Below are 23,486 nucleotides of genomic sequence, written 5' to 3'. Positions count from 1 at the left end.
GCGTGTTGTGTGTATTTGTTGTGTTGTGTGTATTTGGTTGTGTTGTCTACATGTTTGATTGTATTGTGTGTATCTGGCTGTGTTGTCAGTATGTTTGATTGTATTGTGTGTATTTGGCTGTGTTGTCAGTATGTTTGAGTGTGTTGTGTGTATTTGGTTGTGTTGTGTTTATTTGATTGTGTTGTGTGTATTTTGCTGTGTTGTCTGTATGTTTGATTGTGTTGTGTGTAGTTGATTGTGTTGTGTGTATTTGGCTGTGTTGTGTGTATTTGATTGTGTTGTGTGTATTTGGCTGTGTTGTCTGCATGTTTGAGTGTGTTGTGTGTATTTGATTGTGTTGTGTGTATTTGGCTGTGTTCTGTGTATTTGATTGTTTTGTGTGTATTTGGCTGTGTTGTCTGCATGTTTGAGTGTGTTGTGTGTATTTGATTGTGTTGTGTGTATTTTGGCTGTGTTGTCTGCATGTTTGATTGTGTTGTGTGTATTTGGTTGCGTTGTGTTTATTTGATTGTGTTGTGTGTATTTTGCTGTGTTGTCTGTATGTTTGATTGTGTTGTGTGTAGTTGATTGTGTTGTGTGTATTTGGTTGTGTTGTGTGTATTTGGCTGTGTTGTCAGTATGTTTGAGTGTGTTGTGAGTATTTGTTGTGTTGTGTGTATTTGGTTGTGTTGTGTGTATTTGGCTGTGTTGTGTGTAATTTGCTGTGTTGTCTGTACGTTTGAATGTGTTATGTGTAGTTGATTGTGTTATGTGTATTTGGCTGTGTTGTCAGTATGTTTGAGTGTGTTGTGTGTATTTGTTGTCTTGTGTGTATTTGATTGTGTTGTGTGTATTTGGCAGTGTTGTGTGTATTTGATTGTGTTTTGTGTATTTGGTTGTGTTGTCTGCATGTTTGATTGTATTGTGTGTATTTGGCTGTGTTGTCAGTATGTTTGAGTGTGTTGTGAGTATTTGTTGTGTTGTGTGAATTTGGTTGTGTTGTGTATATTTGATTGTGTTTTGTGCATTTGGCTGTGTTGTCAGTATGTTTGAGTGTGTTGTGTGTATTTGTTGTGTTGTGTGTATTTGGTTGTGTTGTCTGCATGTTTGAGTGTATTGTGTGTATTTGGCTGTGTTGTCAGTATGTTTGAGTGTGTTGTGTGTATTTGGTTGTCTTGTCTGCATGTTTGATTGTGTTGTGTGTATTTGGTTGTGTTGTCTGCATGTTTGAGTGCATTGTGTGTATTTGGCTGTGTTGTCAGTATGTTTGAGTGTGTTGTGTGTATTTGGTTGTCTTGTCTGCATGTTTGATTGTGTTTTGTGTATTTGGCTGTGTTGTCAGTATGTTTGAGTGTGTTGTGAGTATTTGTTGTGTTGTGTGTATTTGGTTGTGTTGTGTGTATTTGGCTGTGTTGTCAGTATGTTTGAGTGTGTTGTGAGTATTTGTTGTGTTGTGTGAATTTGGTTGTGTTGTGTATATTTGATTGTGTTTTGTGCATTTGGCTGTGTTGTCAGTATGTTTGAGTGTGTTGTGTGTATTTGTTGTGTTGTGTGTATTTGGTTGTGTTGTCTGCATGTTTGAGTGTATTGTGTGTATTTGGCTGTGTTGTCAGTATGTTTGAGTGTGTTGTGTGTATTTGGTTGTCTTGTCTGCATGTTTGATTGTGTTTTGTGTATTTGGCTGTGTTGTCAGTATGTTTGAGTGTGTTGTGAGTATTTGTTGTGTTGTGTGTATTTGGTTGTGTTGTGTGTATTTGGCTGTGTTGTCAGTATGTTTGAGTGTGTTGTGTGTATTTGTTGTGTTGTGTGTCATCAATCAAACATACTGACAACACAGCCAAATACACAAAACACAATCAAATATACAGCATGTTTGATTGCATGTTTGATTGTATTGTGTGTATTTGGCTGTGTTGTCAGTATGTTTGAGTGTGTTGTGTGTATTTGTTGTGTTGTATGTATTTGATTGTGTTGTGTGTATTTGGCTGTGTTGTCTGCATGTTTGATTGTGTTGTGTGTTTTTGGCTGTGTTGTCAGTATGTTTGAGTGTGTTGTGAGTATTTGTTGTGTTGTGTGTATTTGGTTGTGTTGTGTGTATTTGGCTGTGTTGTCAGTATGTTTGAGTGTGTTGTGAGTATTTGTTGTGTTGTGTGTATTTGGTTGTGTTGTGTGTATTTGGCTGTGTTGTGTGTAATTTGCTGTGTTGTCTGTATGTTTGAATGTGTTATGTGTAGTTGATTGTGTTGTGTGTATTTGGCTGTGTTGTCAGTATGTTTGAGTGTGTTGTGTGTATTTGTTGTGTTGTGTGTATTTGATTGTGTTGTGTGTCATCAATCAAACATACTTACAACACAGCCAAATACACACAATACAATCAAACATGCAGACAACACAACCAAATACACACAACACAACAAATACACACAACACGCTCAAACATACTGACAACAATGCCAAATACACAAAACACAATCAAATATACAGCATGTTTGATTGCATGTTGGATTGTGTTGTGTGTATTTGGTTGCGTTGTGTTTATTTGATTGTGTTGTGTGTATTTTGCTGTGTTGTCTGTATGTTTGATTGTGTTGTGTGTAGTTGATTGTGTTGTGTGTATTTGGCTGTGTTGTGTGTATTTGATTGTGTTGTGTGTATTTGGCTGTGTTGTCTGCATGTTTGAGTGTGTTGTGTGTATTTGATTGTGTTGTGTGTATTTGGCTGTGTTGTCTGCATGTTTGAGTGTGTTGTGTGTATTTGATTGTCTTGTGTGTATTTGGCTGTTTTCTTGTAATTCTTGTGCTGAAAAAGGCCGACATGTTGCTCCTTCAGGTGTCTGATGTTCTGACCTGTGTCCTCTCTCACTCTCTCCTCAGTGTCCTAATCCGCTGCAGGCCTCCTGTTACATCCTTCAGTAGCATCACAATCCTGCACTCTCCTCCTAAAAGACAGAAATGTGCAGTAAATGTACTTTTACATGCAATGTCAAATAAAACAGTCAATGAATGCAGCTTCTTAAAGACACACACACACACACACACACACATACACACACACACACACACACACACACACACACACAATGTGGCTTCAAATCTTTCACTCTTTTCATCTTTTGTCAGAGAAATTCAGCTTTACACTATAAGCTGTACTCAAGTTGTGGAGGAGTCAAGGTCATACTGTACACGTCTCTATCCTGCAAACTTGTGGTCAAACTGTCAGAAAGTTCTGTCTTTTCTCTGCACATGGAGTCTGTTATCGGGTTTTTGAATTGAACTGAGTAACGTGTCCTCAGGAGGAGCTTTAAGAGAAACTGCACGTTTCCTTCACAGTACATCAAACCCTACAAACTATCACACCACTCTGACACACGTCAAGGTCGACTGAATTTGTTATTGTTTAATTTGAAAATTAAACCACAACACTGTCTTTGTACAATTCAGCCAGAACAATGAATTCATTTCCATGAATCTCGGTACAAATTGCAATAAAAAGTGCAGAAACATGATCAGAACTACTGTGAATCAGCCTTCACAATAACCTCTACAGTGCAAACAACTTTAAGCAAATTGTTCAGAGTAAGACAGCATCAGTTTGGATTCTCAAAGAAAATAAATGTCAAATGTATCTTAAATCTGAAGAATAAACCCTCCTGTAGTCCTAAAATCATTAACTTATTCAGATACGTCTTAAATTCTCACTGTAGACAAGACAAAACATTTTAAAAAGTACATCTGTGGAGATAATTGCAGAGCTGAACAACTTAAGTTTACTTTCAGGTTTAACTTGGTCAAATGAGAAAGTCTTACCTTGTTTCCTCTTCTGTCTCTGCTCTCCACGTCACAGATATCTCCGAAGATAAAGAAAGACGTCCTGTATCTGCACAGGATCTGGTTTTAAACCTCCTCTGGAGACAGCACTGCTCCTCTGTCCATGCTCTGGGTTCAAGTGATCTGTCTGTGTGCAGCCTGGAACTCTTGTAAGTGGTTCTAGAATGAAAGAAGAAAGGAATAAAGGATGAAAGGAAGAAAGGAATAAAGGATGAAAGGAAGAAAGTCATGACATCACTCTGAGGCTTCTTTGTGATGATTTAAAACCACTGGTTTCCATGGCAACATAATGCTGTATTAGAAATCATATAACACAGAAACCCAGCCACAGAAATGCTATTTAATTTATAATTGAAAAGGTAAAAGATGAATGAAGCTAACTCCTGAACAGCCGAGGGACTGAGTCAGTGTTTCACAGGTCAAAAGTGAAGTCTGGGCCCTCCAGCCATTACACACAAGTTCCCAAAATCAGGAGGGCACAAAAGTATACTGTCCATTCATATTCCTTTAATTTAGTATTACACCAGAGGTCCGTTTCACAAAGAAGGTTCAACAAACTCTGAGTTTTCGGTTCCAGAACAGCTGATCAGAGTTAGTTCAATCAACTCTGAGTAGGTTCAGCCGGAGTTAAGTGCGTGCACGCTGACTGTAAAAAGTCAGCATTAATGGAACCCCGATACCACGATTCACCATGGCAACGGTACACAAAAAGAGGTCCTCCTACGTCACACCAGTGGAGCTCGAAATCCTCACGCGGACGTTCAGCGAATACGAGCGTGTTTTTAGAAAAATAAAGTAACACGGCTGCAGCTGCAAAAGAGAGAGAAGCGGCGTGGGAAGAAACTGCTGCTCGAGTAAATGCGCAAGTTTAAACTGGTCTATTTATTTTATACTTAATCACGACCGGAAGCTAAAATTTATATGAATTTAGGAGCAATCCAGCGGGAGAAAAAAACTTACATGGAAGCACTTCAATCATATTTTAAATATTAAACAGATTAAATATCATTCAGTGGCTGTTTTAATGTGCATTAGCTTTATCCCTAACATGATGCTGACTTCACATACATTATAATTCATGTTTATTAAATGAATGTGTTAGTTTAAAAAAAAAAATCCAATAATTTAAGGTGTCTTATCTGAGTGCTCTCGGCAGTGGTGGTGGAAAATCTACAAATGATGACTTTGACACAGATTTGTCTCTTGATTTTTTTAATCATAATTATAAAAGACTTTTGCAAAGCGGTCAGAGCAGCACAGAGAGGCAACGTTTCTTCTTTTAATTCGGTAACCGCTCAAACACACGCGTGAGACGGGCTGAATGAATGAGGAAGTCGAATGAGGGTTTTATCTTCTAGAGGGAGGAGACGGAGCGAAACTCTGAGTTTCCTGAAGAAAACCTGCTCGCGACCAGGTTAGGTTCATAGAGTCTGTTACTACGGTAACTGACCGAGAGCTTAAGTTACCTCCCTTTGTGAAACGGAAAACTCAGAGTTTCCCTCATTTCAGGGTTAACAGACTCAGAGTTTTCAATAAACCTGCTTTGTGAAACGGACCCCAGGTGTATACAAAAGCTTAGACTGATCAGAGTGATGGTAAATGGTAAATGGACTGTACTTATATAGAGCTTTTCCAGTCTTTGCGACCACTCAAAGCTGCTTTAACACTACATGATGTGATGATAATCCCTTATTTATAAGTCACAACCATAGGGGGGAAACTGCTGATCGCTGTCAAACAGCCCAAAAAGGACTAAAATGATTTCTCCTTTTGACTTTAAGTATCATCTTAGTTTTGTTATTTTACTGTTTTTTGTGCTGCTGGATTAAAATAAAACTTAGCCACCAAAGTCTTGCAATTCGTGAAAAATGAGAAAAGACTCACAGTTTAAGTAAATAAGTTAAAATTAAAACACACAACTAAAGCTGTGCTGTCACACTCAGGGCCCGATCAGGCAGAGCACGTTTTGCAGGCTGTAAAACGTGAGGCGCACCCCACTGCCACTTTTCTGTTGAAGCAACGCAAAAGCAGTGCACAAAAAGCGTCCCTCTGACTGAAAACAATGACAAAAAGCCGCCCCTGCTGCTAAAATGCATTCTGTCTGATCGGGCCCTGAAGATGTTTCAGATGTTTCAAGCAAGCAGCCTACTTGAAGCAGTTATGTCGACAAAGCCATTTTACCAAATAAAACCCATTCTTCTTAATCACATGGCGGCCATTTTCCTCTGACATCATGCTCAGGTTGGGAAGCTCAAGTGCTGTTACCATGTCGCACTACTGCATATATATTAAGTCATATCTATTAAGGAAACCTGACAAATTATTATAATTTCAGAACTTCAAGATTAATGAGCAGCCGAAAAGACAATGGGTCTCATTCATGAAACGTGAGCAGAACGAATTTGTGTGTAAACTGTTCGCAGACGGAAATTTACGTGTATCTCCGCATTCATCAATATTTTAGTAGCTCTTATCTTTTCGTAGCTACTAACAAAATCTACACATGCTGCTGACCACGCGTAGTGCTTGTGTAAATTTAAGAATGGACATAAATAATGCTTGTCACTATTGGAAATTACAATTTTAATTCATATTGCGCTCTTTTATGTACACAATACGCAGATGCCTTTGAAACACGTGATATAGCCTAAACATGACAAACGATTAAAAATATAACACTTTTAGTTATATTAGTTGGCAATTGGCAGGTTTAAGATCCAGATTAGGTTCATGATTGTGAATTATCAATGTAAATCGACTCAATGGATTACACGTTCTTTCTACATGTTGAATGATGATGATAAAAGTATAGGCTAATAATAAAATCACAGACATCACACAATACTGACAAGATAAGACTTTATTTTTGAGGGCGCAAGAGTGCCTCGCAGATTCCCTTCAAGCTGGTGTTAATTTCTTGGAGGGATGTGTTAATTTGGTTAACTGCTGTAAGTAAAGCCTCTTGATTCCTCAGGACCTCATCCGTAAGGACAGCCGGATATGGCCGTGGGTGCGCAGGGGGAGAATCGTCATCCTTCTCAGCCATAGCCATCATTACCACCACTAAATGAACGGCCTGATCCGAGTGACGTTTGCTCTACATTCAACCACGTTTAACCACTTATTCAAACCACACGCAGAACTACACAAACACAGTTTATTGTCTTTCAGATTTTAGAAAAGAAAAGAAAATTAATGAGCTGACTTCAGAGCAAAAGTAACGAGAACATTCATAGAAATGTAGTGGAGTCAAAAGTACAATAATACTCAAGTAAAGTACAGTGTACAAAAATGTACTTAAGTAAATTTACCTGGTCACTGTCCACCCCTGATGACTACAGATAGAACTTCAAAAATAAGTGAAAATCCAAAGAAAAAGAAACAAATTGGACGCAGATGAAGGCAAACAGTCTGAAAAGGAAAGCGACCGTCAGAGAGGAAAATCAAGAGTTACAACCGGAGCCAACCGTGGACGTCCGGTTATCTGAAGAAATGTTTGCCCTGGAAGATGTAAACAAAGGTAGGGTGCACTTATTTGTTTTGTCTTCCACTTACAGAGCCCGTGCTGTTGTCTGCACACTACATTACCTGTCACACATTGTAGTGAATTTATCTTTTAAAGTTATGTATTGTAGATTTGATCTTTAGCCTTAAACCAAATCAGATTTTTAATTCTGCAACAGACAAAGGGCGATCTTTAGAGCCAGTTTGAATATAATCTGCTCAGTGATACTATTTCTTCCATGCCCTCAGGAAGCTTGAAGCTGCTGGGACGTACATCAAAATCAAGTTCTCTAAGACATTGAGGTAGAGGTGAAAAAATACAATGTTCCTTAAAATAGCACAGAGAGAATGAGAGACAGAGGAGAGAACTTTAGGTAAAGTGAAAGAGTGATCTGGATATGAAGCTTATCAAGCAATAACCACAACAGCTGTGACATGCTAACATAACCATTTATTGTAGAAGCAAATCATCATCATTGTTTGTATTTTCTGTGTCCTTCTTCCCTCTCACTGACGCTTCCCTGAAAGAGAACAGGGGATCCATTTGTGAGAATGAATATTTCATCAAAACCACGGCAGTATCGACAGATGCAACCGCAGAATAAAAATGTACAAAGAATTACAAAAGAGCAAAACTTACGAGAAATCCTTTCATTCTGCACGGTTTGACAACAGGATCCTCCTCACAACCCAGAACACTGCACGGCCTGTCCACGTGTGGGAACCCCTCGACTATCTGTCGAAGTAAAAACATCACAGTGAATATGTGCAAAAGAAAAGAGCATCAACTAATGCTTGGGAAAGTGTGAGCAGCAAAGAGACAGTTTGTACATCGTCCAGAGTGTCTGAGAGGGTGTCCAGCTCCCTCTTCCCTCCTGGGCTCAGTCCATACGACCAGTGCTGACAGCAGCCCGATGACAACACAGCACCCAGGAGAAGCAGCCACAGTGCTAACGTTTGTGGAGCCATGCTGAGGAAGAAAAAAAGTCTTATATTAAACATTTTATATATTTGTAATACAAAGTTCTCAGCCCAAACCAACACTAAAAGATTTAAAGCGTTTACCTTGTGTGCATAGAGCAGGCAGGCTTCTCTGCTTTGCTCTTCTCTGCTGTCCTTTGTGAATCCTTCTGCACACTATTTTCCAGGGTTTATATAAGCCTGTGCTGCTTTCTTTCCTGTAAACCCAACACTTCACTACTGGGGGTCACAAAGTGGGATTAAGAAACACTTACAAGGCGACCTGCAGAGCTGTTTCAAAGATTAGTGGGTGATTTTTGCTCCTCCACAAACACAAAGTTAAACGTGGGAGGATTTGGCCCCAAACTGTCAATAATTTCACCGATTTTTGTCATTTTCTTTTACAAAAGATTTACAACTAAAATGCAACAAGTCAATAAAAACCAGGAGACTTCACTTCTTCATAGCAGTTTATTTATAACAGTCATTTATGGAAATATATTTTTCCACGGTCGAGTGCAATATTCATAAATAGGGACACATTTCCAACTCCCTGCCTCAAACCCAAACCAGCCTTTGTCCCATATTGCATTTAGTGAGATGTACTAAAATAAATAACCATAGCTCTTCCATTGATTTCACACAACATGATTGCCTTCATCATTCATTCTCACAGGCTGGGTACCTACTGTTGTACTGAGTGAATAGTATTGCATCAGAGCAGCTTTGAGCTACGGCGAGAGAAGACGAGTAAAGCTCTTCACACATGCAAACGGACTGAGGTGAGATCCTCGACAGGACAGCTGACGACACCTTCCTAATCTAAGAACAATTCTTTTGGAAGTTTTTTGGAAACACTGGGTTTGATTTACATAAGATAACAAGCACCAAACATTTTTGGTGAGAAGGTATAACATGTTACGAGTTAACATATATTTGTGCAAAGAAGTTCAAAGCATGAGTAAGTGATATACGTCGATACATGGTGCAGGTTTTCAGGCGAACCCGCTTTGACAACACGTGTCCTCCTGTTAAAGCACAGCGAGATGGATCATTTTCTCATAATGGGAATCGCAAGAATAATGAATGTCATCATACATAAACATTACATTAAATGCATGCAATAGTGGATCACTCACACAACGGATTAAAAAAAGAGGTAGATTCACATCGAGCAAAACAAGGGAAAGCTTTGTAAGAACAGGAGAAACCTCACAGCTGTAAATCACGTATTGCATACCCAAGCTGTGTGTAAAACTAGCCGGTCGCATAGTTTTATGTTGCACTAACAGCACGTTTAGCCTTTCAGACTGTGCTATTGCTATGGCTTTGGCTTGCATTGCTTTCTTAAGAATATGTCGAATCCAGCAAAATTAAGTTACACACTTAAACAGGAACAAACATCGACACAGGTATTTGTGAGTGACCCCTTCTGGTTCTGCTACAGCAGCATCAGTGAAGTTCTGAACTTCACCCCACACAGATTATCTGATTCAGACTCCCAATAACATGTCAAGTAATACAAAGAGAATATAAATTATGTCAAACATGAAATGTGTGTAGTCATTGGATCGCATCCTGACACATCTACATACACGAGGAACATTATTTTGTTTTGGTGATATACGCAGCTGAACATTTAAAAACATGATCCTACCATACAAACATACATGGACAACCCTGAATAACTTCTAGTGCAAGATATTTAAAGCTAACATAAGATAGGTGGAATGCCAGGGATGTGCATACAGGTACCTGTGCTGCAGACAGGTACAGAGAGATTGAAAGTAGGAGAATATATTGGAGGAAAAGAGCATAAAGCAGCCAGCTGTGGCCCACAGTGGACCTGCAGGTGTGTAGTGATTTATCTGACACTCTGCGACATGTGCAGAGGGGTCAGCATCTCTTCAAAAATGGCTCCTTTCACATTGGACCCTCTCAGGTTGGCTTCTTGTAGGTCACAGCCGGACAGGTCACAGTTCTGCAGAGACAGGAGGGTTAAATAATTTCATTCATGTCAAAGTGCAATGTAAGGCTGCAGCTGATGAATATTTCTATTATTGCTAATTAGTTTAGTTTCAAAACAGGTAATCGTGTCCCAAATCTTAAATTGAAATTATCGATTTTTATCCAAATAACCTGAAGATATTGACTTTAAAACTTTAAATATTCACATAGGCAAAGCTGGAAGCACTTATGTATATGAGCACAAAATTCCCAGACCTGACTTAAACAACTTTTAAATTTGTTGGGATGCTAGTTTAGCTCAGTTGGTGGAGCAGGCGCCCCATGTGCAGAGGCTACAGTCTTCATCGCACTGATTGCAGACTCGACTCCCGGTCTGCCGATCTATTTGGTGCATGTCAACCTCTACTCTCTCCTCCCAACATTTCCTTTCCATCTTCAGCTGTCCTATCTAATAGATATAACACCATTTAGCAGACACTATTCAGATAAAAAATGTTATCTACTTTGAGCACAAGTCCCATAAAATATGTGCTCAAATTAATGTTGAATAAAATCGCAGTGATATCACTAGTTAGAACTTCAGTCTGAAACAACGTGAGGCAGAAAAACCATTTCATTCCAATAAAGACGAGAAAGACTGAAGTCATTGAATCCAATGTGTTCAGTGCTTATTGATTAACAGGAAGGTAAACCATTAATAGTGTAAAATGTGGGAATCCTGCTGCTGAGCTGTGTGATGAATCCGTTAAGCAAAAGCTCTGGGATGCACCACAAACATACAGTCTACTAAAAAACTATATACAAAACAATTTATTCAAATCTGCATCTTCTTCCTTTTTGTAACTGAGTTACAACGTCAGTCAGATGGCCAGTTGAGTCAACAAGAGTGTTTTAATAATCCCTCCTGATGGCTCAAACTCACCTCCAGGTCGGTCCCTGCTAAAGTGGCTCCCCGCAGGTTACAATTCTTCAGCTTTGCATTTTTCAGAGTGGCCACACGCAGGTTGATCCCGGTCATTTGGCTTCCTTCCATGTCGACTCCTTTCAGGTTGGCACCTGATCACAAAAACATTTGGTTAAAACATATTTTCAAATGTGAAGCTCATTTCTGATTAAAGGAGAAATTTGCCCCTGGAAAAAGCCACTGTCAGTCAAAGCTGGTGTTCTCTGTAATCGATAGAAGCAATAATATTTGAAATTGGTGCCATAGCTGTGGAGAAAGTTGTACAAACAACTTGTGGTTTCGCCCATTCTACATTCCTACAACACCCAGCATGCATTGCACTCCTCCCTCTGAAAAGGAGCGGCCCAGCGAGAGACGCTGGAGTGAAACACTACTTTTTCACCGCAGGCAATGGCTCAGAGCGGTACAGAATCTGAACTATGACGAGAATATACCGGTGGATCGTCTAAAAAATCTTCAGGTCTGCAGTCTACATTTCAAACCTGACGATTTTGAACGAGACATGACATCAGAGGCGTCCTAGATTGAGGAAGTGTAGTTTAGCGAGCTCCCTGGCCTCCGCCAGATAACGCGTCTTACGTAGTCTGCCGGAGGTTTTCCAGGGCCCATTGGAGAAGCGGATAGCGTCCTCCAAAGGCACAGAGAGAAATTGCATTTCTTCCTACCAAAATGGCATTAGCTCCCCATAATAGCACGATAGGACTGAGGTTAAATTTGGCAAACTGGCCCTTTAAGAGTCATGATGGTTCACCTTCTAGGTTGGCCTTCAGTCCAGATGGATCTTCAAAGTTGCATCCCTTGAGAGAAGCTCCCTCTGCATTGGAACAGAGCATCTTCACCCCTTGTAAGTTTGCACCCTTTAAAACAAGAGTTTTCATAATGTTCATGTGAGATCAAACTGAGTGAAGCCCTCCAGGAAAGGCATGTAAAGTTAACAGATAAGGAAAAACAGTCTTATCACTACTTTGTTATTGAGGTGAATGAGTAGGTTGAGTAGGTGTGTGTCATTGGCAAACATGTTAAAGAGCAGAATGGCCCTTCCTCCACAAAGCTGAGGGGGCAGCAGGTGTGAAGCGCCCAAACACAAAGAGACAGGTTCAATGTTTACCAGCAGGAAGGCCAACCATTTAAAATAACTCAAAAATGACACATAATTAAGACAGAAGGAGGAAATGTTTTCTTCCCCACTGAGAGTGCATTCTGCGCCGACACAGTATGAGCACATGAACCATGCAGTGGTGACATTTTTCAGACTTACATCCAGGTTTGCTCCAGAAAGATCAGCCCGCTCCAGGTTGGAACAGCACAGGTTCGCATGCGTCAGATTGCAGCGGCTCAGATTAGCCATCTTGAAATTGATGTAACGCAAATCAAGCCGAGACAGATCGGCTCCACTGAAATTAAGACCCTGAAGACAGTCAAGAGACAAAGAGTCAAATATCAACCTGATATGGTAATCTGATGATGTATAAGGAAACATTTCCGCTTAGTTGTACCTGACAGCGGAGCTCTGACTTGGTCGGTGTTGCCAGAAGGAAACGAACAAACTCCTTGCGGGAAATGGGAGAGTGGTCCTCGGGTGGCTGTGAGTTCTGTTAGGAAAGTGAGCGATGCATTCAGGGAAGTAATCAGATAACTAAATGTCAACACTTTACTTTCCAAACTTTACATTACCTTGATTGCTACTTCCAGCTGTTCAGCAAGCTGCTCAATTCCAAAGAAGCGAGCCTCTTCAAGGACACCTGGAGGACATTTAGGAAAAACAAATCATCTGAAATTGTTGTAGGAATTTTATCCAACGGACCTCTTTGGAGTGGTTCAGGTAGTCTGGGTTATTAAAAACTTGTCAAAAGCGTACCTCTTATATTTATGCCTTCATTGATAATGAGCTGTCCATGCCTCAGGTAGTTGAGAATAGGCTCGAAGTATTCAGGGCTGCGGTCGATTAGGTAAGCTCCATGCTCGTCCTGCTTGTTCCCCCACACATCTGGATCGAACACAGAGAGATGGACAAAACTCATTCAAAAAGACGGCTCAAATAAAACACAACACTTACTGATCAGGTGGAGCTATAATTTACCTTTCTCTCGAAACATGTGAGCGAGCATACTCTCTGGCTCTTTGCTGACTAAGGTGCTCCTGAACACAAAACAGAAATAATCAGGACAGAAGACAATGAATAAAAATGCAGCATTGACAGAGAGACGTACATAACAGACACTGTGATGCAGACATATCAAGTCGTTTGTGACGTGTTTAGTACTAGTGCAATCTGCATTATGACCACAGCTACCTGGTGGTGGTGAAGGGACGACCACCAATATTAAGGGTCAACCAATCAGTGTGAGCGCCATGCTGATCAGATGCAACCTTTGCTTCATTCTGAGGGTCTGTGATGTAAAAGGAAGAAGAAGATGAAGTATCTGAGAGCACATTAAGACTTTAATGACAGTGGATGAGACATGACAGCACTCACCAATAAATGGATCTCCTTCTGACACATACAACACGTCGTCATCTCTGCCAGAAACACAACACAACACACACACAGGTTACACTAAGACTTTACATGCTTACGATCAACTCAGCAACATATTGATCATTAACTTACCTTATAAGGGCAATGTCATCTATGAGACCACCCTTTCCATTGTACAAACAGGAGGCTTTGATTCCTAACTTATTGCTTGCTACGGATAATAAGTCGGACAAGGTCCCGTACACTGCTACAACCTGAAAAGAAAGATTAAATATCTGTGAGATGTTCGGGATTAAAGCCTCAAACAAAATGGGTCAGTCCTGTCAAATACAAGATTAATGAGTCCCAGTCACAGAGGCTGAGCTAACGTTAACGTTTAAAAAAAAAAAGAGTGCATAAAGAATATTATAAAAACGAACGTTTACACTGGCTTCAACTGACTGTTGTTAACAATGTGTATCTACAGTGGGTACAATACAAAGCTATAATGAAACACGTATGTTCAGTGGAAAAACAGAGTCATTCTACGGCCCAACCTCCTATGTTAAACACATTATTACCCACCTTGCCATTTTTAGACGTCCCGTTAATAAATAAGGTAACTCTTCTCATTCTTTAGCTTCTTTGGTTACAAGGACTTTGTTACAATTGCTACAATAATGTGGCGTTTGCTAGCTAACACTTGCCTGCCGATTCAAGCTGGCTAGCTAGCAACATCAGACAACAACACGAGACAAAAGAGACGTTCATGAACTGTCGGAAAAAACACAAGTATGAGTTTGCACACACTTGTGTACTGTACTCCTAAGCTCAGAAGTTTACTACCTCCTCAACCTCTGGGTCAAATGTACCATCAGGGTCTCAGTTATTATAAATATATAAATTAAGTCTCAAATATACAAATTACATTAATGGCAATGTAGGACATTGAGGGCAGGAAAAAAAGATCAATATCACCAATTAACAACAAAACTGATGAGTTGTCAGTGGCTGTATGCAACTAGTTGGAAAGATCTGTGGCAGTATGACAATACTTTTAATAGACATTATGCAGCTACAACACTACGTTATGTGCCGCTGTTTGATTGCAACCGTTTTCAACCAGGGTTGACAAACCCACCAACTCACCTACTCTTCTGATATATACATTATCACTACATCAAAGGTCAATTCACATTCTCTGTAAATACTACAAACCATCTACCTCTCATGCATAACAACCTGATTCATAACCATCTTTATCTCAGCATCTTTGCACTCTCAATGTTGCACCAGTCAATTTGCGTGTCTGGTCTGTACTTTGAGAGTTAAGGAAAACCGGGGTCAAATTACTTGTATGTGCCCACATAACTGGCCAATTAAACTGATTCTGATTCTGAAACCAGGGCGGTCGGGATCAATAAAGATTATACGTATTTTTCAAGAGGGACCCTGAAGGGTACCTCCTGACTGCAGCTCTGCTATTGGTCGGGGCGTCCATACGTAAGAACGTTTGTTTAATTCGGTGCGACTGCTGCAAACGTTTAGCGAGTTTATCCCATTTCAAGTAGTTGCGATTCACGTTGTTTCAATCTCACAAAATTCTGAAATAACATTTTCTTTTTTTATTTGGTTAAACCTTTATTGGGTTCTTAACCTCGTTTTGGAGCTTGTGTGTTTAAAAGCTTTTCCTGTTGGTGGTGGTAAAGCACCACAAAGTAAACGACATCTAAACATAGAAGAAGAAACGCGGAACTGTTAAACATCACAATGTTTACTCATACATCTTATTTAAGAGGCAGTGTTCATCTTAAGTTTTGAAATAATCAGGTCAACTATTTTTATCCTGTCTAACCAATAACACAATGGCGTCTGATAGACACCAGTGTTCGTGTTGCTCCCATCCAGTCTCCTCTCCCAGTGTTTACCAGACGCTGACTGAAATGGATTTTGAAAGAGGTTTGCATTCATGTGTCATGCATATGGTAGTTAAGTTATAGATCATACAAATGATTTGTATTTTCTTTTGCTGGAGGTTTTCACCTACAAATGAAAACGGTTCCATAGTTTACTTTTCATTATATCTCTTGCTCACATATATTTTCTTTCCTGATGTGCCTGCTCTGTCCCTAAAGTACAGTATTGTGATGTGTGTCATTCTCTTATGCAGGTATCTGGTCTGCTGCAATGGATGGAGACCTGGAGAGGGTCAAGTCCTTGGTCCAGAAAGGCACAGACCCTAACCTGAGAGACAGAGCTGGATACACAGCTCTGGTGGGTCTGCAGGGTCATGTTTGGCTGTGAATTCTGTAATGTCCACGGTTCTGTGTATCTAGATCCCTGCCTCATTTGTGTGTGTTTTATTCCAGCACTATGCAAGTCGCAGTGGTCATCATGCTGTATGCAAATTCCTTCTTGAGAATGGTGCTTGTGCATCTCCCCAGACACCAGGCGGTGCCACGCCGCTCCATCGATCTACTTACTGCGGTCATCTGGATGTGGTTAAACTCCTGCTGCACCACAGAGCAGATCCTATGCTGTGTGATGATGACGGCGCATCCCCTTTACATAAGGTACAGAATACCATAATAATAACAAAATTAAACAGTTCAAGAAAGACAGTTGAATAATTATTTATCCAGGGCCTGTATTTTTTGCTTTGTTAAATGTTGGAGCAGGCTGCAGAACGGGGTCATGAGGAGGTGTGTCAGCTGCTTCTTGAGCACAGTCCAGCGCTCTGCAGCCAGGTCAACAAGAGGCTCCAGCTCCCCTACCAGCTGGCACCCCAAGGAGACCTGCAGGAGCTCTTAAAACCACCTGGGTGATATCAGGGACACGGCATCTGGGGCACTAAGAGTTGCTGAGAACACACAAATCATTTAAGTTCAGAAGAAGGTGAGGATCGCTTCAGTCAGGATTACATTCACCTTGACCTGGATCCACTACATTTGTCTGCTTTTCTCAACTGAACATCAGCAAAGAGCCACTGGAGGAAACAATAAGTTTCTACCTTGATACCTCAAACGTCACACAAATAATGAAATAGACGCTATAATAAAAGAGTTGATTCAAAAAGTTCCTGCAGCATGTTACAAGCAGTTATAAAAAGAGGTGGCAAAAGTACGCCCATTCTCTTATTTCATTTTTTGGGGATTTTTTTTGCCTGAATTTGATAGGACAGCTTAAGAGAGAAATGCACCAAATGATCGGCAGACTGGGAGACGAACCAGCGGAGGACTGTAGCTTCTTTATCTCTATTTACAGATTCTACATAGTAAAATAGTCTACACAGTAGAATCTGTAGGCAGGGACGTGGATTTCTGGTAAGGCAAGTGTGCAAGAAAAACAGTCCGTGTGGAGAGCAAAAGCAGGCGGAACATAATCCGTTCTAGATCTAAAATTTAACTTGAGGTAAATTCCCTTGATGCTGTGTCACGAAAGCCGTTCAGATTTCCTGACTTCCTTGAATGCATCAGATCCTCTCTATCCTGCATCTCCTTCTATCCCATTTTCGGCCCATCCAGTCGAGGCAGATGGCTGTTCAACATGAGTCTGGTTCTGCTCGAGGTTTCTGCCTGTTAAAAGGAAGTTTTTCTGCCAATGTGCCGGATATTGCTAAGTGCTACTCATGGTGATTCATGTTGGGCCTCTCTTTAAATAACATAACAAAGAGTCCGTCTAGACCTGCTCTTTTTGTAAAGTGTCTCGAGATAACCCTGGTTATGATTTGGTGCTATACAAATAAAATTTGGTTTTCTTCTCCTCTTGAGAACAGACCTGACAAAGCTTGAATTTTTACTTTTTACTAATCTGCATAATGATGTTGAAATTTCAGCAACGGTAAGACCCGTTAATAACAAGTAAATCACAAGAAACGGTTTCTCTCTCTGTAACAGAGCAGCACACGGAAAAGGAAGTCTTTACGGGAAGTCGTTTATCACTTACCGCCCGGCATGTTCACCAGTGATCCCAGAGGCTATATCGTCTCCGACTATAGCTGATGGGTCCGAGATTGGTAGCTTCTGAACACAGGGCGCCTGCTCTTTACTAATCAAAGAGGACTTGTTTGAAAAAGACTGGCTTAAGTAGTAATACTTATTCAACAAGCAAAACAAACAAGTACAGTCTTTGAAATACACTCACTGTAAAACACAAAAAGTAGTCCCCTGAAGGACATTTTATTCAGCTGATCTTTATGTGACATTTAACTTAAATTATTACAACTACAAATAACACACACACAAAAACACAGATATAATAAAAATAGTGAACATTAACCATGCTCCAATGTGGAAATTAGTCGGATGGGGATGTCTTCCTGCTCTGAATTTGGATTCCCCGAAATTAATTAAAATAAAAAGCTGCTTTTGAAAATCCAATGGATAGATACTTTATTATTCCCTGAGGGGAAATTCATTTTTTTCACTCTGTTAGTACAAACATGCTACACACACACAGAGAGAAAGGCCTGAAATACACATGCATAAACAGAACCAATGGACATGCATGAATGGAGAGATGTCTGAGTGAGGGGGCTGCACATGGATGAGGATGCCCTTGAGCAAGGCATCGAATCACCAACTGCTCGGGGTGAATGTTCAAGTTCACTTCAGCAGTGCTCAGGAAAGGAACTGGCTCCTCTCCAGCTACCAGCCCCGATTCCATGCTTGGTCCTTTAGCGGGACTTGACCCAGCCACCCTCCCAAGCCAAGTCCTTACAGACTGAGCTGCTGTCTATCCCAAAAAACTCTACTTAAGTATTAGTACTTTGTTACCCCCCAACACTGCTTGTAAATGGCCGAAGCATGATGGTTGGAGTCACTTAACTCACATACTGAATGCAATGCGATCACCATTAAATCTCATGGAAGCGTCATTAATCGGAATCACGTTTGACAAAGCAGTTTAAAAACTGGAGGCCAACACCTCGCCTGTGTTTGGTTATCTGTTAAACTTTCTGTGAAATTATACTTGCTGGGAGTTTGATATCAGTGGCAGCAGGGGGAGCTATTGTCTTATAACAGCATGTGTTGTTCCCCAGTGGACCATGTGAATTATCTGGCAGCGTACTCACAGTGACCTCATTCGATCCTCCCAGCACCCTGTTGGAAAACTGAACAGGGTACGTGTTGGAAAGAGAGTAAAGTATGAGTGTAGCTGCTACAGCTGATAGTAAGACATCATGGATGGACTTCGCTGTTCAGCCAAGTTATGTCCATGCCACTGTGCCTGGTTATGTACAATGTGTTCATGCAGTTAATCTTCAGTCACAGCAACAGATTTTTTTGTCTTTAGGAACTCAGTGTACATATCTTCACTTGGCCTGTTGGTAGTTTAGCAACATGTTTGAATTCCTCTTGTATGTGTTAGCCGAAACTTCAGGAACTGCTGCTTGTAGCGTAAAGCTTTCACCCTTTTCCACACAAGGAGAAAAGACAGAAAGTCTTTGTATTTTTGGCAAAGTAATAATAACCTCAAACCACTCAGTGTTTCTCCAGCCTGGAAACTGGCTGCTTATTAGTTATACCCACTATGTCTTTTATATTGTTGTGACCTTCAGTGGAAGATTATGCAGAATTATGAATAGATTCACTATCCAATTGGTGTCTTTTGAAAGAAAATAAATTAATAACTTTTGTCATACCACTCTCACTGAGAGGATTTGTCCTTTCTAACACATTACTGAGTGATTTTATGAATCAGTATTTGTATCTTAAAGATCCCCTCAAGTGAAAATCAAGTGTTTAACCTTGTAAACATCTCCATGTGATGTTCTTCATGTGCTACAAGACATATCAGGGACAACATAAGCAGTCATCTGCACGGCTGGGCCTGTCTGCTTTTAAACTGCAGTGTACCAAGGACAGGCTGAACAACACGTTTTCAGATTGGCAGGTTTGAGACGTCACAAACCTAAGGAGCCAATCCCGTTAATGGATGGGGTGACGATATGCATATCATTATGTGTAACCTATGGCAACCACTTCGCGAGCCAGCTGTAACTGTCATCGTAATTTTTGCAAACTCACTGTTGACTACTTGTATCTGTAGTCATCGATCTTTTCTTTGTTTGTTCAGCCATAGTAGATTACTGTTTACTCGCAACACTTGCAGAGAGCGGAAAAGCAGCCACTTAGCTCCGCCTACCCTCTCTGGCAGACCAACCACTGCTGGGTGATGGAAAACGCGTCACTAACTGGGCGCTGCTTGTGAAATTTTCCCACGAATGTCGCCACAGACACCCAGTCTGTAATACTGCAAATGCAAAGACTTTCATCAGTGGGCCATAGGCTCAATCACCATTGTGTTACCTCATTCGGCGATAGAGACTTGACAGACATTTATTTAAATTAAAATCTTCGAGATTATTACTTTCACGTTACTACTACTAATAACTTCATTACAAGCTAGCTAAGTTTCAACAAGTTGCCACTGAACGATGGCAGAGACGTGGTTTGTTTTTGTGACGAGGTGGCAGTTGGAAATGTGCGTAGTGGGCGGGGACTCTGCAGATTCTGAGCTTTTAATGAGGGAGAAGGAGGAGATGCCTTGTTAGGATTTTAAATTATAATAATAAGGTAATTAAACGTTTTTTGCAGAAAAAAATGATCAGACGCAATTTATTATTTCAAGCAGAGCATTTTATATGTGTTAACACATGACTGGAGCTGCTCTTTAAGGGAACAGAGGATGGAAGCCTGGAGGTGAATAAAGGATGTTGAGATTTTCATGTTCACAGAAACAGATGGAAATACTTGAAACGATTGTCTAATATACTAACTTATTCAAAGCACGTTCAATCAGTACCACATGCACATACAGGAGGAGCAGAGCAGCCCTGCACTTCTTCTGCGCTCCTGCAGGCCGCACAAACACAAACCAGCGACAGGAAACCTCTCGCAGCAGTCTGAGGAACTTTCATTGGGTCCGCTGGTGGGTGGTGTTTCCAAACTACCTTCAAACCACATCCAGTGCCGTGACTGGAGGGGTGCCAGGCCACATCTGGAGCTCATTGCAGCTGACGCCACACAGCACAAGGAGATGGGGTGTTTTGGGGGGTTAGATGGAGGGGGGGGGTATTTAAGCTGGGAGAACTAAGCCAAGAGAGCTGTTTACGCTCAGTGACAAGTTCCTCCCTCCGCACAGCTGAGCGGCCGTAAAGAGGATCACCCATTTTGAGCGCCACATGTCGGTAATAGCAGGGGTTTGCTCAGCCTTTTTTCTCTGCTCACTGAGGAGAAGACATCCCTGCTTTTTTTAGTCTTTTTTTTTTTTTTAATCAGACCACAAATTCTGACTGGCACACAGACGATCACAGCCGCCCACAGCACCTCCTGATTGTTCCCCTGCCAGGTTCTATGTAGCACAATCAAAGTTGATGTCTCAGATTTGCAAGCAGTGAGCGAGGTAATGAAAACCCTCTGTGTCACTCCGTAAAAGCGGAGGAATATTAAAGGGCCTCATTCTTTTTTGATACATTTTCATGAGCTGGTTTGAATTTGAGCTTTCCCCCGTAACGTGGAAACAATCAGAAACTGGCCCGAGCAGCCGTCAGAAACGCATTTTTCAAACGTTTCTTTCAATTAACTCTGCTTATAAACTCAGTTTGGTCAGAGCAGACTTCCCAGTCGGTGCTATCTAGAAGGATACGGTGTGATTTTTTTTTTAAGGCTTTGCTTTTGAGAGCTTTCCTGTAATGTGAGGACTCGAGGAGGACTCCACAAGACGAGGAATTTGGATTACAGCTCTGTTTAGCGAGATTTATTTGGAAAGCAATGAAACTTCCTGGCCCTGGAACCCACTTCCACCATAATGAGGCCGAGTTAAACCAGGACTGGATGTTATTTTCTTCAGAAATAGAAGGTAGTCTGTGTGCCATGCTCACATGGACCATTTGAAGTGCTCGGACTTTATTTTAAACAGCACTTCGGCCTGAGCGTGCATGATGAGAACAGCTTGTCCTGTGTGTGTAGTTTCCAGTTTGAGGATAATTTTTAAGCTGCAGAATTTGTAGTTATCTGGCTACTAATAACGGTGCAGCTCAGTACTAAAAGTTTGTGCTTCATAATTATATTGTCATTGTGCCTGAGGTCAGTTTTTCCTCTATTTCGGTGACATGCGGATGCTTGTTTTCACAGATAAAAGGGTCATCTGGTCCTTATCTCTCCTGTGTCCACCTGTATAAAATTAATGCCACTTTCTGGCCTCCCAGCTGCCCCAGCAGAGCCCGACCTGTCTGAGCTTTCCTGAAGTAATCAGGTAAATGGCTGGCAGATGGGCACACATGAAGAAGTGGAGTACCAGGGTCTTGCATGGAGGACCGCCCCGTGTCGTCTCATCTGCATCTGGGGGGAAGCAGGAGTGTCGGTGTCGGATGAGGAGGGCGTGTGTAATCAAATCTGCGGGAGCTGCTGCTCTGAGATGCTGCGTAATCCAATTTAGGTCCACTCCCACTTCAAAGCAGCATGTTGTCTGCTGCTTGAAGTGATGTTGCAGATCTTACGCTCCCACTTTCCAGGTCAGCAGGTGATAAGAGCCATGAGTCCAGATCAGCTCTTCCCGGCAATCAGCACAGTGACTGTCAGGCTTATCAGGTGATCCGCACATGGTGTGATTCGTGTTATTGTTGATCTGAAAGACATTTTTTACCCACATTATGAATCTTATATTCATTTTAATACAGGGCACAGAGGCCTTATTGGTATCATTTGTGGCCCTGCAGCCACACTTGGACTTAAATGCAGCTAACACATCTGGTCGATGCCATAAAGTCCCGACCAGCAATCATAATCATGTCAGAGTTTCCCCAGGAAATTGTGCTCCGTGCACACACTGTGATTTTGCTCTTATTACGGGTATATTTCAGAGGAAAGTTTATTTTCCCAGATGTTTTTTTTCCGACTCTGGTGGTGGATGGTTAGGCTTCTTTATATTGATTATGGAGATGTAATCTTCTCAAAAGCAGGGCCAGACAAACAACCCATAAGCTGTACCATATGAGTCAGAGGACGATTAATGAAGCTTTTGGGATCATATATCTGGGTCCCATCATACGGGACTGTTGTACAAATTAGATTATTATGTACCATCGGCCAAACGAGCAGAGGAACCCCACAAATCTACTGTGTGTGCCCCCCTTTCTGTGTTCACTGAAACTGAGCTCATGCAGCAAGTCGTGCACAGTTTTTAAAGCACATATCTAAACAGTGTACATACAACTGCTGTTATAATACACACAAGTTTCAGACAATATACTTCAATGTACTCATTAATATGCTCACTGATAATATAGTAAGATGGGTTTACGTGGGGTGGAGTGTTTGAAGTCTCTCTGAGAGATCACACACCTGAACACTTAAAGTTGTAATCTTGATGTTCTCAGTTTCGTTCTCTTTGGCGGCACCTTATGGCGATAAAAGGCGAACGTGGGTGCATTTTTTATTTTACTGCAAAAAAGCACTAAAAACCAACTGCACAAAACCTTCCCACCACTTTACATTACCTGCTCACCTACCTGCTCAACCTGTGGACATAGTGCAGCTTTGAGCAGCTAAAAAGGAGTCATGTTTTTTCAGGAGTGGACACCACGAACAGCTTAAAAGAGAGAAAATATTAAACTTAGAAACACAGCGTCTAATGTAGGATGCTTGTGTCCGCTGCACCCACAGAGGACAAACAAATCTTTGTAAATAGATATGCTGATGTGTGGTTACGGTCCGTTAGACACACCAGCGCTGCTACCAGCATGTTTTAAAATCGTTCGACTCCACCATGTTTTCATTAGTTTAAAAGCACTAATAAAAACATTTTGTAATAGTCACATAAA

The 23,486-nt window shown here is 41.0% G+C and overlaps 3 protein-coding genes across 3 annotated transcripts; 1 reads left to right on the top strand and 2 right to left on the bottom strand.

Moving 5' to 3' along the window:
- Positions 1-7,749: 7,749 nt before the first annotated feature.
- Positions 7,750-8,425, bottom strand: LOC138610397 (progonadoliberin-1-like). The gene is made up of 4 exons (XM_069683152.1): positions 8,376-8,425; positions 8,142-8,280; positions 7,951-8,046; positions 7,750-7,831 (listed from the first exon to the last, which is right to left on the bottom strand). The coding sequence occupies exons 1-4, from the start codon at positions 8,384-8,386 to the stop codon at positions 7,784-7,786; spliced, it is 294 nt and encodes a 97-aa protein (XP_069539253.1). The 5' UTR covers positions 8,387-8,425; the 3' UTR covers positions 7,750-7,783.
- A 310-nt stretch (positions 8,426-8,735) lies between these two features.
- On the bottom strand, positions 8,736-14,362 carry kctd9a (potassium channel tetramerization domain containing 9a). The gene is made up of 12 exons (XM_069683112.1): positions 14,246-14,362; positions 13,814-13,935; positions 13,679-13,722; positions 13,496-13,592; positions 13,283-13,341; positions 13,061-13,189; positions 12,877-12,944; positions 12,699-12,794; positions 12,461-12,610; positions 11,954-12,059; positions 11,161-11,294; positions 8,736-10,251 (listed from the first exon to the last, which is right to left on the bottom strand). The coding sequence occupies exons 1-12, from the start codon at positions 14,291-14,293 to the stop codon at positions 10,135-10,137; spliced, it is 1,170 nt and encodes a 389-aa protein (XP_069539213.1). The 5' UTR covers positions 14,294-14,362; the 3' UTR covers positions 8,736-10,134.
- Positions 14,363-15,320: 958 nt separating this feature from the next.
- ankrd39 (ankyrin repeat domain 39) lies at positions 15,321-17,593 on the top strand. Its single transcript, XM_069683649.1, has 4 exons — positions 15,321-15,619; positions 15,831-15,934; positions 16,030-16,233; positions 16,339-17,593. The coding sequence occupies exons 1-4, from the start codon at positions 15,526-15,528 to the stop codon at positions 16,483-16,485; spliced, it is 549 nt and encodes a 182-aa protein (XP_069539750.1). The 5' UTR covers positions 15,321-15,525; the 3' UTR covers positions 16,486-17,593.
- Positions 17,594-23,486: the final 5,893 nt, after the last annotated feature.

Source organism: Semicossyphus pulcher, unplaced genomic scaffold, assembly GCF_022749685.1.
Source record: "Semicossyphus pulcher isolate SPU_LCO1_2020_fin unplaced genomic scaffold, fSemPul1.0.p SCAF_6, whole genome shotgun sequence".
Lineage (NCBI taxonomy): Eukaryota > Metazoa > Chordata > Actinopteri > Labriformes > Labridae > Semicossyphus > Semicossyphus pulcher.
The sequence above is the reverse complement of the archived record's forward strand: the minus strand, read 5'-3'. Positions and strand labels throughout refer to the sequence as shown.

Bases quoted from the DNA above. Each gene is read 5' to 3' on its own strand.
- ankrd39 (XM_069683649.1), top strand. From the start codon at position 15,526: ATGGCGTCTGATAGACACCAGTGTTCGTGTTGCTCCCATCCAGTCTCC. The intron at 15,620-15,830 runs GTTTGCATTCAT...TCTCTTATGCAG, and splicing joins TGAAATGGATTTTGAAAGAG to GTATCTGGTCTGCTGCAATG. The intron at 15,935-16,029 runs GTGGGTCTGCAG...GTTTTATTCCAG, and splicing joins GAGCTGGATACACAGCTCTG to CACTATGCAAGTCGCAGTGG.
- LOC138610397 (XM_069683152.1), bottom strand. The intron at 8,047-8,141 runs GTACAAACTGTC...TTACTTCGACAG, and splicing joins TCTCAGACACTCTGGACGAT to ATAGTCGAGGGGTTCCCACA. The intron at 7,832-7,950 runs GTAAGTTTTGCT...GTTCTCTTTCAG, and splicing joins GCAGAATGAAAGGATTTCTC to GGAAGCGTCAGTGAGAGGGA.
- kctd9a (XM_069683112.1), bottom strand. From the start codon at position 14,293: ATGAGAAGAGTTACCTTATTTATTAACGGGACGTCTAAAAATGGCAAG. The intron at 12,945-13,060 runs GTACGCTTTTGA...AATGTCCTCCAG, and splicing joins TGAAGGCATAAATATAAGAG to GTGTCCTTGAAGAGGCTCGC. The intron at 12,060-12,460 runs GTAAGTCTGAAA...CTTGTTTTAAAG, and splicing joins TTTCTGGAGCAAACCTGGAT to GGTGCAAACTTACAAGGGGT.